The 13,624-nt window shown below is 36.2% G+C and overlaps 1 protein-coding gene across 8 annotated transcripts in view; it reads right to left on the bottom strand.

Annotated features, from left to right (window-relative positions):
• Window positions 1-13,624, bottom strand: part of FXR1 (FMR1 autosomal homolog 1) — a 66,219-nt gene that overhangs the window by 36,928 nt on the left and 15,667 nt on the right. For all 8 annotated transcript variants that reach the window (XM_045539743.1, XM_045539745.1, XM_045539749.1 and 5 more), the window contains exons 2-3: window positions 7,583-7,635; window positions 5,984-6,077 (exon numbers count right to left, since the gene is read on the bottom strand). In XM_045539743.1, coding sequence (XP_045395699.1) covers window positions 5,984-6,077; window positions 7,583-7,635 — 147 coding nt within the window. The remainder of the gene's footprint in view (window positions 1-5,983; window positions 6,078-7,582; window positions 7,636-13,624) is intronic.

The following is a 13,624-nucleotide window of genomic DNA, read 5'->3' as shown; positions in this document are numbered from 1 at the left end:
GGCCTACTACAGAGGGCATGGAAGCTCTGCTTTCCACTTCCCTCCCACCTTGCCTTACACACCACTGCCATTTGGCTGTTACTGAGTTGTATCCTTTATAATAAACTGGTAAACGATCAAGTCCTACTAACTAGAAGTATGACTGAAGAACATCAGCTATTTTGCAAAATTCCAGAAAATTTTAAGACAGAAGGTGTGGGTTGGACATGGTAGCTTATGCCCAAATTCCAGCACTTTGGGAGACCAAGGCAGGAGGAGGAACCCTTCAGGCCAGGAGTTCGAAACCAGCCTGGCAACATAACAAGACCCCATCTCTACCAAAAAATAAAAATTAGCTGGACCTAGTGGTGTGTGCCTGTAGTCCTAGCTACTCGGGAGGCTACAGCAGGAGGATCACTTGAGCACAGGAGTTCAAGGATACAGTGAGCTATGATTGCACCACCGTACTGCAGCCTAGGATGACAGAGCGAGACCCTGTCTACAAAAAAAAAGAGACAGAGAAAAGATGTTTATTAAGAAAAAATATAACATTTTATAACTATCAGACATAAAATGTGTTATCTACATGAGTCTAGTACTTTTAGTGTAAGAAAAATAAACAGAAGGATAAATGAAGACGTAAAAACCAGAAAAAGAATGCAAACACACAAAAACCCAAAGTAAAAAAAAAAAAAAAAAAAAAAAATCAAAGCAATGGTTTTATACATATATATATATATATATATATATGGAAAACAGAAGAAATAAAACTTCAGGACAGATGTCTGAAAGAAATGCCTATTCTGCACATGTTACAGACGAACTATTTAAAAAGAAATAAACTTAAAACACAAAAATGTACACTAGTTTTATGAATTAGTGCTATCCAAGTGTCAGCTGTTATTACTGCAGAAAGAAAACAGTAGCCAATGACAAAAATTGATACACCAAAAAATAATACACTATGCAATAAATTACCCTAGAAAAAGTATCAAGTTGGATTAAAAACCTGAATACTGATAAGGCACAGTGGCTCATGTCCATAACCCTAGCACTTTGGGAGGCCAAGGTGGGAGGATCGATTGAGGCCAGGAGTTTGAGACCAACCTGAGCAACCCAGCAAGACTCCACCTCTACAAAAAAAAATAGAAAAAATAGCCAGTCGTGTTGGCACGTGCCTGTAGTCCTAGCTACTCAGGAGTCTGACACACAAGGACTGCTGGAACCAAGGAGTCTGAGATTGCAGTGAGCTATGATGACGCCATTGCACTCTAGCCCAGGTGGCAACACAGCAAGACCTTGTCTTAAAAATAAATAAAAAAATAAACCCACACCTGTAGAAATACTAAAAAGAAAACGTTGGAAGCCACACCAAAAGTGTCAGATCTGAATATAAAAATGTAACTTCTTGGCCGGGCTCGGTGGCTCATGCCTGTAATCCTAGCACTCCGGGAGGCTGAGGCGGGAGGATCACTCAAGGTCAGGAGTTCGAGAGCAGCCTGAGCAAGAACGAGACCCCGTCTCTACTAAAAATAGAAAGCAATTATATGAACAACTAAAAACATACATAGAAAAAATTAGCCAGGCATGGTGGCACATGCCTGTAGTCCCAGCTACTCGGGAGGCTGAGGCAGGAGGATTGTTTCAGCCCAGGAGTTTGAGGTTGCTGTGAGCTAGGCTGATGCCATGGCACTCTAGCCTGGGCAACAGAGCAAGACTCTGTCTCAAAAAAAAAAAAAAAGTAACTTCTTAATGGCAAAACACATTGAATGCATTTTTTAAATGCCTTAGAAAAAACACAATATATGACAGCTAAAAACGTATTCATAAAATACAAAGATTTCCTACATCAAAAACTGCATGGACAAAAAATAAAAGACAATTTATAGAACAAGTAAAAGATGTTCCATACCCCTGCTGATCAAGGAAATGAAAATTCTGGAAACATCAACTTCTATTTATCAAGTTCACAAACTACAGATTAGTAATAATCCAATCAATCTAAAACGAAACATATCTTCAATGTGTTAGCAAAATTATGAAGCAATAATCTGAAAGGCATTTTTGGTGGACAAAATGGTACATTTTAGTACTACCAAAATTTTAAGTATGCACACCTTTTTGGTTCAGCAATTGAACCTCTCAGGACCTATACCAGCAGAAGATTTACTTAAGAGCCATTGCAGGTTTTTTTTTTTTTTTTTGGTAATAGCAAAAAATCTGCTAATGATTTTATCTATTTATTTATTTTTAAAGAGAAACATGGTCTCACTCTGTCCCCCAGGCTGGAGTGTGGTGGCATAATAAGCTCACTGAAACCTCTAACGTCTGTGCTCATGCGATCCTCCCGCCTCAGCCTCCTATGCAGCTGGGACTACAGGTGTGGGCTACGACTTTTCTTTTTTATATATATTTTGTAGAGATGGAGTATTGCCATGTTGCCAGGATGGTCTTGAACTGCTGGCCTCAAGCAATCCTCCCACCTTGGCTTCCCAAAATGCTGGGATTACAGGCATGAATCATTGTACCTGGCTGCTAATAATTTTAATGTCTTTTATGATACAGCCACACAAAGGAATTTTATGAAGTGGTTAGAAAGAATGAGGTAAATCTATATGAGCAGATAATGAAAATGTCTGATGTCCTAATTAACTGAATTTCTTTAAAAAATTATAAGTATATAATGTAATCCCAATTTTTACAATTTTTTAAAAAAATATTCTTTATAAATGCTAAGAAAGAAAGCTGAAGGGAATTTTGGTAAATGAGATTTAGGTTGGGGTGGGTGGACAAGTGCACCTACACTAAGAGGGAAGGTTCACTTTGTACTCTATATAATTTTGTATCATTTCATTTTTTAAATTAAGCTTTGTTACTCAGAAAGTAAAGGGAAGACGAGACTTTCCAAAATTTCCCTGGTTCAAAAAATAAAGCACTAACAAACAGCATTTCTAAACATTTCAGGTCATATGAATAGATTTCTAACAAATGATGGCTAAAGAAAAAAAATCCATGGATATCAAGATTAAGCTTAAACTTACTTCCTTATAGAAATTTTTAAAAGTGGGAAAAAAAAAAAAAGACAACATCAATTTCGGATAATTCACAATATTGTAGACAGCAAATTTCACCAGGGGTGAATCATGAAACACAAAGTGAAATAAAGCACTCTAGGATCATCAATTCCTAAATCATTCAATCTCTAATATAAACATTTTGTTGACAGCTGGGAAGATGAGCCAGAGATGGTTCAAGAACAGGGCAAGACATTCCTACACTAGGACTGGAAAAAGTACACTGTAACACCACCTTGAGCACCCACCAAGAGTAGTTTTTCCTTTAATCTGAGACTTTACCAGTAAGTGTCTGGGCAAAAAGGTATAAAAAAAACACTACTCTCAAAATTGATCACCACAATTTCTAATTCTAGAACATTTCCAAACTTAAGTCATTCCTTGTTTTACCTAACTCTTGCTTACCCAAATTCCAGAAGAAAAATTCTATAGCAGAAGTAAATTTTGAAAAATGAAAATAAATCAAGCTCCTTTATCATCCTTACAAGAAAGATGTTAATTAGAAAATATAATGCTGAGAAAAACATTTTCAAAGGACTCTAAAGTCCAAATGAACAGGGTATAGTAATCAGCAGCAGCACTGCCATATACAGCACCCACCAAAAACCCTACTTCTACTTCATACTCCTTGATTAGCAGCAGTCACTTTGCTACTGTTTCCTCATGTCTCCCCATGCCTTTGGTGACATTTTCTTCAAGAACACTGGTACACACACCTAGACTGCAGTGACAAGTCTCCTTACAAAAAAGTCTTAGTACCCACTTTGATGAAGTCAACTATAAAGAAAAAAGTGAGAAAAGTGAGTGCCGTACCATTAGAAAGTTGGCTCATGGAGCTCTGACACAATTAAGCTGTAACATACTTCGCTTTACCAAAAGCAAAATAAGGCACAGTGAACTTGGGGCAAGTAATTAAAATCCAGGCAGAATTTCTAAATGAAAGCAAGTTTAGGCCGGGCGTGGTGGCTCACGCCTGTAATCCTAGCACTCTGGGAGGCCAAGGCGGGCAGATTGTTTGAACTCAGGAGTTCGCGATCAGCCTGAGCAAGAGCAAGACTCCATCTCTACTAAAAATACAAAGAAATTATATGGACAGCTAAAAATATATATAGAAAAATTAGCTGGGCATGATGGCGCATGCCTGTAGTCCCAGCTACTCGGGAGGCTGAGGCAGAAGGATTGCTTGAGCCCAGGAGTTTGAGGTTGTTGTGAGCGAGGCTGACGCCACGGCACTCTAGCCTGGGCAACAGAGTGAGACTGTCTCAAAAAAAAAAAGAAAGAAAGAAAGAAAGTTTAGGTTGTCAGGGGTAAAAGTGATGCAATTCTTTGGCTTCTTAGCACAATATTTAGGATTAATGAGAACTCAAAGAAAATTAATCATTTAAAAAAATGAAAAAATTGGCAGATAATAAAATTACTTGCAAAGTGCTTACTACAGTGTCCAGCATAGAATATATACTTTTTTAAGTGCTAATAAAAATAGTTCTGTGATCCATTTTAAGTTAATTTTTATAAGAATTTCAGGCTGTGTGTTTGCTTTTTTTGGCATGGAGATGTCCAGATGTTTCAGCACCAGTTGTTGAAAAGACCATCTTTGCTTTGTGTATTACCTTTATTTACTCTTTTGTCAAACATCAGGTCAATTTTGTGGCTCTCAGGTATATTTATGTGGGTCAATTTTGGGGCTCTCCATTCTCTTCCACTGCTCTGTTTGTCCATTCTTTCACTGATACGACACTGTCCTAATTACTGTAGCATTTTTTTTTTTTTTTGGAGTCGTCATAAATCACTGCAACCTCAAACTCCCCGGCTCAAGCGATCCTCCTGCCTCATGCTCCCCAGTAGCTAGGACTCCAGGTGCACACCACCACATCTGGTTCATTTTGTAAATATTTTATAGAGATGAGGTCTTGCTGTTACCTAGGCTGGTCTCAAACTCCTAGCCTAAAGCAATCCTCCCACTGAAGCCTCCCAAACTGCTAGGATTATAGCTTTGATCCACCGCACCAGACTTAGATAGCTACTTCATCAGTAAAGGCTCTCCTATCCCACCACCTCAACTGCCCCACCCTATATAAAGTAGGTACAAATTAGACTTTAAAATCTTTCAATACTAACAACAAGCCAACTTCCTGTGAGAAATATACATAACAGCATATTTGAGCACCTACAAGGAATGGTACCAATTTCTTCAAAACTGGAAATCAGATTTTCTGTTATCTGTTCAACTCATCATTGCACCTGTATTTGACCATTACTTCCAAGTTTCTTTTCATCTATTAATAACAGCAAAGACCGGTAACACTGAAGAGACAGACATCCAAGATATAATAAGCAAGAAACAAAACAAGATATAAGAAAGCAGTAAAATGTGATCCCACTTTTATTGGGGTGGGGTGGGAGAAAAAGCCTGGAATAATACGCACACCACGAATGGAATTTTTAAAATCTTGAGTGGTGGTATTTTTTTCGGTTTTGCTTTTCTGTACTTTTTAAAATTTTCCACAGACATTCCTAGAATATTCTATAAGGCAGTATGCTAATTACAATATTTCAAATTGCTATAAGCTATATTAATGACCACTATAATAAAGCATAACAACATTTTCAAAGATATTGAGGCAAAATTCACAAGACAAATTTTAAAGTAATTAGGAAAAAGTAAAACAGTGTGCCAGGTTCTTTTAAAATCAATTCAAATGCACTATCATCCATCTTTCAATTTTCATTACAGTGATAAAGAAACTTTATCAATTCCACAAAGCTACACATGGGAGAGCTGAGACCAGTTCTAACTCCAAAACTCAAGCACTGCTACATTACACAGCCATCATCACCAACAGAAAGAAATAAATTTTTCCTACGAGAATATTTATTCAAACCAAAAAGCAAAAAAATAGGCCCAGGAAAATAAAATTAAAAATACATACCTCTACTTCATCTCCTTCACTGATTTCTTTTTTTATATCAGGTGGTGGTGGCAATCTAACTTCATTAAATGGAACCTGGCGTTCTGGTTGCCAACTGAAAGATTAGAAAAGGTATCAATAATTTTAAAATATGTTCTAATAGCCTCTAATATGAAATCTATATAGTTTATGCTTAGTGCTATATATTTTTAAGTTAATCACTTAGCTTTCCTTAACAGGAAAAAAAAATCTCATACTATATAATTTCCCAAGTACATTACTGAGGTAGAACAGATTTTGCATGGATCTTGATAAAGTTTATAATTAACATCATTGATAATTATATATTATCTTCTAAATTAATTATTCTAAGAACAGTACATACATTATTCTGCAAATGAAACAGGCCAAGTTCATAGTAATGACTTAGATTTGAAATAATGTCACATCCACACAGCTGCCAAGGAGTAGTGAGATCAACTTATTTCAAACACTTTTATAACTAACTATATGACCTGTCAAAAAAGGAACACAATCTCATAGATTACAAAACAACATAAACTACATAATTCTTTTTAGTATAACATGTTTACAAAAATACAAAAAAAAAATAATTGGCAATTATTTTGAATAGCTGAATTATAAAAGATTTCGTTTTCTCACAATTTATCTTTTCTACAATGAAAACACATACTGTAATTAGAACCTAGAAAAGGCTTACTTTTAATCTTTGACATAAATATGGATGTATTAAACTACTAATCTAACCACTGCTTAACTGGCATTTTTTGTGTTGTATTTTATAAGCTCAATTTATAAAGTCAAAAATTCCTCATTACTCTGAAGTTCACAGAGGTCACATATTATGCCTGGGAGGTATACTAGCACATAAAACGTTCCTTAAGTTTCTATCTATTAATACTGGGCAAAGCAGCAGCTGAAAAGCAAAAGATTTTGGGGTGCTTTCTTTTTGATGTCACCATGTAAATGGCAGCTCCTCAAAGACAGAAGTCATCTCAACACTTGTTTCTACATGAAGCAGCTGTTGGGCAAAGATGTTTTCAGGCAGTTCCAGAAGCAGCTTAAAAGTGGAAGCTGAACAGTCCTTTTCTGACCTTCAATTTAACAGTGTTCTTTTATAACCCTTCCTAACCAAGCCCAGCATACTGTCTTTCCCATTTTTAGACTATATAACCCTTACAATATCTATAAAATTACTTATTAATATCAAACAATTAAAGATGGCCTAATATTAAACTTTGTGACTAACAGTAGCCATTTAGAAGGCCTTGTACAACATCATTTTGACATGGTGGACTTTTAAGAATTAAGCATATTATAACTGAACCATCTATTTCTGTAAAAACTACTTAATGATTCATGTCCATACATGTTCTGGCAAACAAGTGGGTTATTAAAAAAGTCACAAGTAAATTGTGGACAGAAAAACAGGTGAAGAATTATCAAAAACAGGCTTACTTGCACTCATAAGATGATCAAACAACCAAAGCATGCTCTCCCCAACAAAGCAAAATCATTTTCCCACTGGCAGCAGAAATACCCAAAGACAAACAGGCACTACCATTCTCTAAAGTTAAGATATCAATAAAAATAACTTACTTATTTTCAAAAACAACTGTGAGGGAATCTTCATGAACATCTTTGATAAATCCCTTCAAGACACAAAAACATTATTAAAAACATATCAATATTAAGTGAAATGGTGCAGAAGTGTAAAAGGCTACATTAGAGATACAAAGACAATGTAGAGGCCGGGCGGTGGCTCACGCCTGTAATCCTAGCACTCTGGGAGGCCAAGGCGAGAGAATCGTTTCAGGTCAGGAGTTCGAGACCAGCCTGAGCAAGAGCGAGACCCCCATCTCTACTAAAAATAGAAAGAAATGATCTAGACAGCTAAAAATATATATAGAAAAAAATTAGCCGGGCATGGTGGCACATGCCTGTAGTCCCAGCTACTTGGGAGGCTGAGGCAGGAGGATTGTTTGAGCCCAGGAGTTTGAGGTTGCTGTGAGCTAGGCTGACACCATGGCACTCTAGCCCAGGCAATAGAGTGAGACTCTGTCTCAAAACATAAGTAAATAAATAAAAATATAAAGACAATATAGAGTGTTGAAAGAACATAGGGTTTAGAATTAGGCAGATATGGGTTTAATATCCATCTCCACCATTCATGAGATACATGATCTTATAAATTACTTAACCTCTCTGAATCTCATTTTTCACAAAGTATCACCTGTCTTGAAATTAGCAAAAGTAAATGTATATCCCTGGAACACCACAGGTATTAGATGAGTATGGCAGTACTTACTATTGTGACTAAGAGTTCAGTATGGTGACTTAAGAGTTCAAGCTCTGGAGTCTGGACACCAGGGATTCATATCCCAGCTCTATCACTTGTATACTGAGCACAGCTTTAATCTAATGGAGTTAATTATGGTATCATACCATACATACCAAACAATAAAATAATCAATGTTGAACACAGCACCTGGCACAGAGTAAGAATTCAATTTTGTTATAAACATTATAAATATTATAGTCCACCTTTTTGTAAAATGCAAGACATTTTGGATACCATCTTTGTCATTAACTTAACCATCTCTTCCCTATCTGCTTCTCTTCCCTCTTCCCTTGAAAAAAAGGGGGGGCTGTAGGAAGTATAACACATTGCCTCAAAACTATTTTGGAATGAAAATAAATAGATTTTCAGTAAAAATCAGTTGTTTTTTAGCCTTACAATTAATATCAAAATTAGACTTTTTACTGTAACTTTATGTGATTAATACAGCTGAAAGAAACCATAAGATCTGACATATTCAAGAAAGCAAAGGACTCCAGTGTTGAATTACTGTTGTTCAAATCCTTATTCTACCACTCTGTAATCTTAGACAAGCAGTCCTTGGCACTGGTATTATTACAATTAACATTAAATGACATTCTATATTAGTCAAATGCTTAAACACATACTTTAAACCATTGGGTACGTAGTGAATACTTTGCTAAAACATCTTTATCACACTAGACTCTACAATGTCCACTTAAAATGTGCTATATATATACATATGTGTGCGTTACGTGGTCAAAGCATGGCACAACTGAACACATCTGTTTGTCTCACTCCTTCCCAAAAGTCCATTAAGTAACACTAGAGAGATTTATAGGCATAAACCCACAAGAAAAGAGAATAAAGGGAAGACAAAATTGCAAGAAAATTTTTTTTTAATTTATAAAGCAGATGGAAGAGGATTAACAGTAATAAAAAAGCAACAATATTTAAATGCTCGCTATGTGTCAGATATTATTCTAAAGGAATTAGACTATGAAACATAAACTTGCAGTAGGAAAACCTAAAAGCAAGTAGATTAGCACAACCCCAGAAAATCTTTGGAACTAGAGAAAGTCTTGCAGAAGAGGGAAACAGATGGGAATGAACATAAAACCTGTCATTTTATTTTGTCTTCAACAATGTAGGATGACCAACCACAGAATGTAGGTAATTCATAAATTTCAAGTCTCACAGTGCCATCCCACCACATTTGTTACTCAACTGCATTATTTTGTAATTTAGCTCTGTTCTCTTTTCCAGTGTCAACTGCCTATTATCTCATTTATTTGTGTGGTGTGAGACATTTCCATGCAAATATTCACATCAAGGACTAAAACTCAGGATACCTTCCTCTTCAAGCCTGCTATAGCAGCTCCTGCCTTGCAATTCTGAAGATATTTTTTATTTCTCTTTCTCCTCCCAAATCTAAAAATTACGAGCTGCCACTCCAGTTCTGGCTTTAATTATCTGATCATGCTGTAGTAACAACTTCCTGGCCAGTTTTTCTATTTCTTGAAGTGCACACTCACATCAGCCATCACTTTGGTCAGCACTTTCATAGTTACGGGTTATGAGCAAATTTATATACATTCTACCGTTGCCATTTTTAATGAATACTTCAGAAACTGAGAATTTCCAAGTTCATGAATATTAATAAAGCATATCTTGCTATCAGAAATTAGTTATATTTTCAATTTTCACTAACATTTTCTAGTCCTTCAACAAACAACTTTAACAGAGTTTGGAAAGTCTCACAAATCTTTCTAGTTTCTGTATAATTCATATAGTGGATTAGTTTAAGTCGTAACTCCATGCCACTAGAAAATTTTACTTTTCATTATAATGAAAATATTTTCTATCTAAAAATCAGTGTTTCTACCTTCCTCACAAACACTTCCACCATAAAGATCAGCATCAACTTTTGAGTGCACACTTTTCCCAAACTTGAAGTGAAATCACAGCTATGGACATCTATTCTTATTGCTAATATCTTTCCACCATGAGATTTATTAGATTAAGGACCTAACACCTAGTCCTTAAAATGTATTTGGACTGTAGTGGGCAATTTCTAATGATCTAATTCCCTAAAATCTAATCCCCAAATCCTACATTCTAGAGAAAAGGTACTTCTAATAGCCAGATCTCTATAAAATTGAGTCCATTTGATACAGGACACAGTCAAAAGTTTTAAAGTTATTTTTGTACTCTCCAAACCACCAGTATAGCTGCTAGCCACCTATCTGTTCAAGAAACTCAAAATGGCAGAGTTGGATCTTTGCTAAAAATCTTTTGAAAGTCAGAGGCACCAATAACAATGGCCACATCTGTCTGCACATGGTATGGAGGGGCTTTATGCCTTAAAGTTTCCATAACTTCTATCATCCTTTTGTTAGTCCCAAACTTTGGGGATTTAGACTGTCTCTCTTCCTATTCACATTCATCTGGCCCAGGACTCATATTTCTCAGAACAAAACCTTTGACATTTCTTTTTCTTCTTCATATATATACAAACACTGAGGATTTCAAGGCATCATTATAAAATGGTCACTTACTCTGTTCATTCACACAGTCCAATGTATGTTTACATTTAATAATCACCAATAAATAGCCAGGGAGTATATAACACATCTAAAATGCGCTCGGAATCTTAAGTCATCCATACATCTCGACAAAATAAAAAATAGGCATGATATAATAAAAAACCAGGAATGCCATAAATTACCTGTAAAATAAAGGAGGGAAGGGTAGAGGTAGTTAAGATTCCCTGAGCAGTGAAAGCACTATTTGAAGAACTGATTTTCAAAAGCAATCCAGGCTAAAATAGAAATGTTTTTTAAAAAAGGTTTAGTCAAAGATTTGCTAAGGTGGCAGATTAACTAATACTTAGCTTTCTAGATGTAAACAACAAAGAGCTGGAAGATAAAATGGACAAAAAATATTCTACTTACAATAACCACCAAGAAACTCCTACAAATGTCCTCAACAAAGAAATGTGCAGGGCCTATGTATAGAAATCTTTTGAAACTCGGCCGGGCACGGTGGCTCACACCTGTAATCCTAGCACTCTGGGAGGCCAAAGCGGGTGGATAGCTCGAGGTCAGGAGTTCGAGACCAATCTGAGCAAGAGCGAGACCCCGTCTCTACTAAAAATAGCAAGAAAATTATATGGACAACTAAAAATATATACAGAAAAAATTAGCCAGGCATGGTGACGCATGCCTGTAGTCCCAGCTACTGAGGAGGCTGAGGCAGTAGGATCGCTTAAGCCCGGGAGTTTGAGGTTGCTGTGAGCTAGGCTGACACCATGGCACTCACTCTAGCCTGGGCAACAGAGTGAGAGTCTGTCTCAAAAAAAAAAAAAAAAAGAAAGAAAGAAAGAAATCTTTTGAAACTCTAATAAATATAAATAGAAAATTTAGGAAAATGTAAATCATGTTCTTACATAGGTATTGATACCATAAAAATTGCAATATGCCCCTAAAATTAACCTGTAATTTCAATGGGCTCCCACTAACATACAGAAGGAGTGTGTTTATGTATTCTGTTGGAAGGGAAAGGGGTTAAAATTATAAAATTATACTAAAGTCTACCTCAAAAATAAAAGGTGGCACTCAAAAAGGAAACTTTTAAAATGGGCGTGGGGGTAACCTACAGGTAGTCTACAGAAGGAAAAAAAGAAAAGCAAACTGGGGAGAGTGGAAATAACAAGAAAACACTATACCCACCAACATTAAAGTTTATTTTAAAACTACAATAATCAAGACAGAAAAGATATTTTAAAAAAATAAGACCACAGGTTCCAAAAACAGGTCTAAGTAGTTTCAGAATTTACACATAGGAGGAGAAATGGCTTTTTCTTTTGGTTTGTTTGAGACAGTGTCTTGCTCTGTCCCCCAGGCTGGAGGGTACAGGCATCATCATAGCTTACTGCAATCTCAAACCCCTGGGCTCAAGTGATCCTCCTGTCTCACCCTCTCCAAGTAGCTGGGACTACAGATGGGAACCACCATTTCCAGCTAATTTTTTGTATTTTATGTAGAGACAGGGTCAAGATGGAAGGATCTCTTGAGGTCAGATGTTTGAGACCGGCCTAAGCAAGAGTAAGACTCCGACTCTACTAAAAATAGAAAACATTAGCTGGGCATGGTGGCACACACCTATAGTCCCAGCTACTTGGGGGGCTGAGGCAGGAGAACCACTTGAGCCCAGGAGTTTGAGGTTACTATGAGCTAGGCTGATGTCACTGCACTGTAACTGGGGCAACAGGCCAAGCCTCTGTCCCCTAAAAAATAAATAAATAAACAAACAATATCACATACAAAGGGATGGGGGAATGAAATAACATACAACAAGAGTTAAATTTCTAATTCACAATATCCTAGCAAGAGTAAGAAAGAAATTGATATAGAAAGTAACAATGAATATGAACTAAATGAATATGTAATTCACAGAAAAAATGTAATTTTAATATATAAATCTTCTTTAAGGTGTTCCACATCTGCTTTTCTCCTCCCACTTTATGTCTCGTAGATCTTTATCAGAACATAAAGATCTACCTCATTTTTTGACATCTGCATAAAGCACTTGGCAATTTTCAGGTGGGATCATAAACTGCTTGTGGGAGAACAAGGTGCAAAGGATTATTTGTCTAATTTATAAATACATTTTTGAAATTAAAGAATACAGTTGTAAAACAAAGTTCTTCAACTTGATGGAAGAAGTCATAGGGAAAAATCCTATAAGTTAAGCAGAAGGAAATGTAATATGAATACATTTTAGGAACTGAATGAAAGACCGCGATTACAGTCAAAACCAGAAGAGATGAATTATGGGCCCTGGCTGTGGGTAAGTCATCTAATGACACTGTATGAAGATACACAAAATTTCATTTACAAACCTTCCAGACCACTTATTTTAGAGAAAGGGAAGTTGAAACAATAACACACTGACATAGCCCCCAAGTTTCACTCTCTAGGAGGTTATAAATACTATTTAAAACTTCATCTTCTGTCTGGAGCTCTTTTCATTAAATCATCACAAGCCAGATGATAAAATGCTTTTGCCAATTCATATAGTTTAAAAGATTAAGTCTGGTAGCAATACTAACCAGGAGAAATAAGGAACCTTTCACAAAAAGGTACTTAAGGCATGGTTACAGAACAAAATACCAAATCTAGTTCACAACTGGAAAGGCAATTCTCATGTCTAAAACACAGACGTGAGTTGAAGTAAAAATTTAAGGTTTAAAACACTGATCAATATATTAGATACCTTGCTTGAGCTGTGGCTTAGAAACCTGCAGCGATGCCTGAATA

Source organism: Lemur catta, chromosome 1, assembly GCF_020740605.2.
Source record: "Lemur catta isolate mLemCat1 chromosome 1, mLemCat1.pri, whole genome shotgun sequence".
In the NCBI taxonomy this organism is placed as follows: Eukaryota; Metazoa; Chordata; class Mammalia; order Primates; family Lemuridae; genus Lemur; species Lemur catta.
This window is presented reverse-complemented; position numbering and strand designations above follow the sequence as displayed.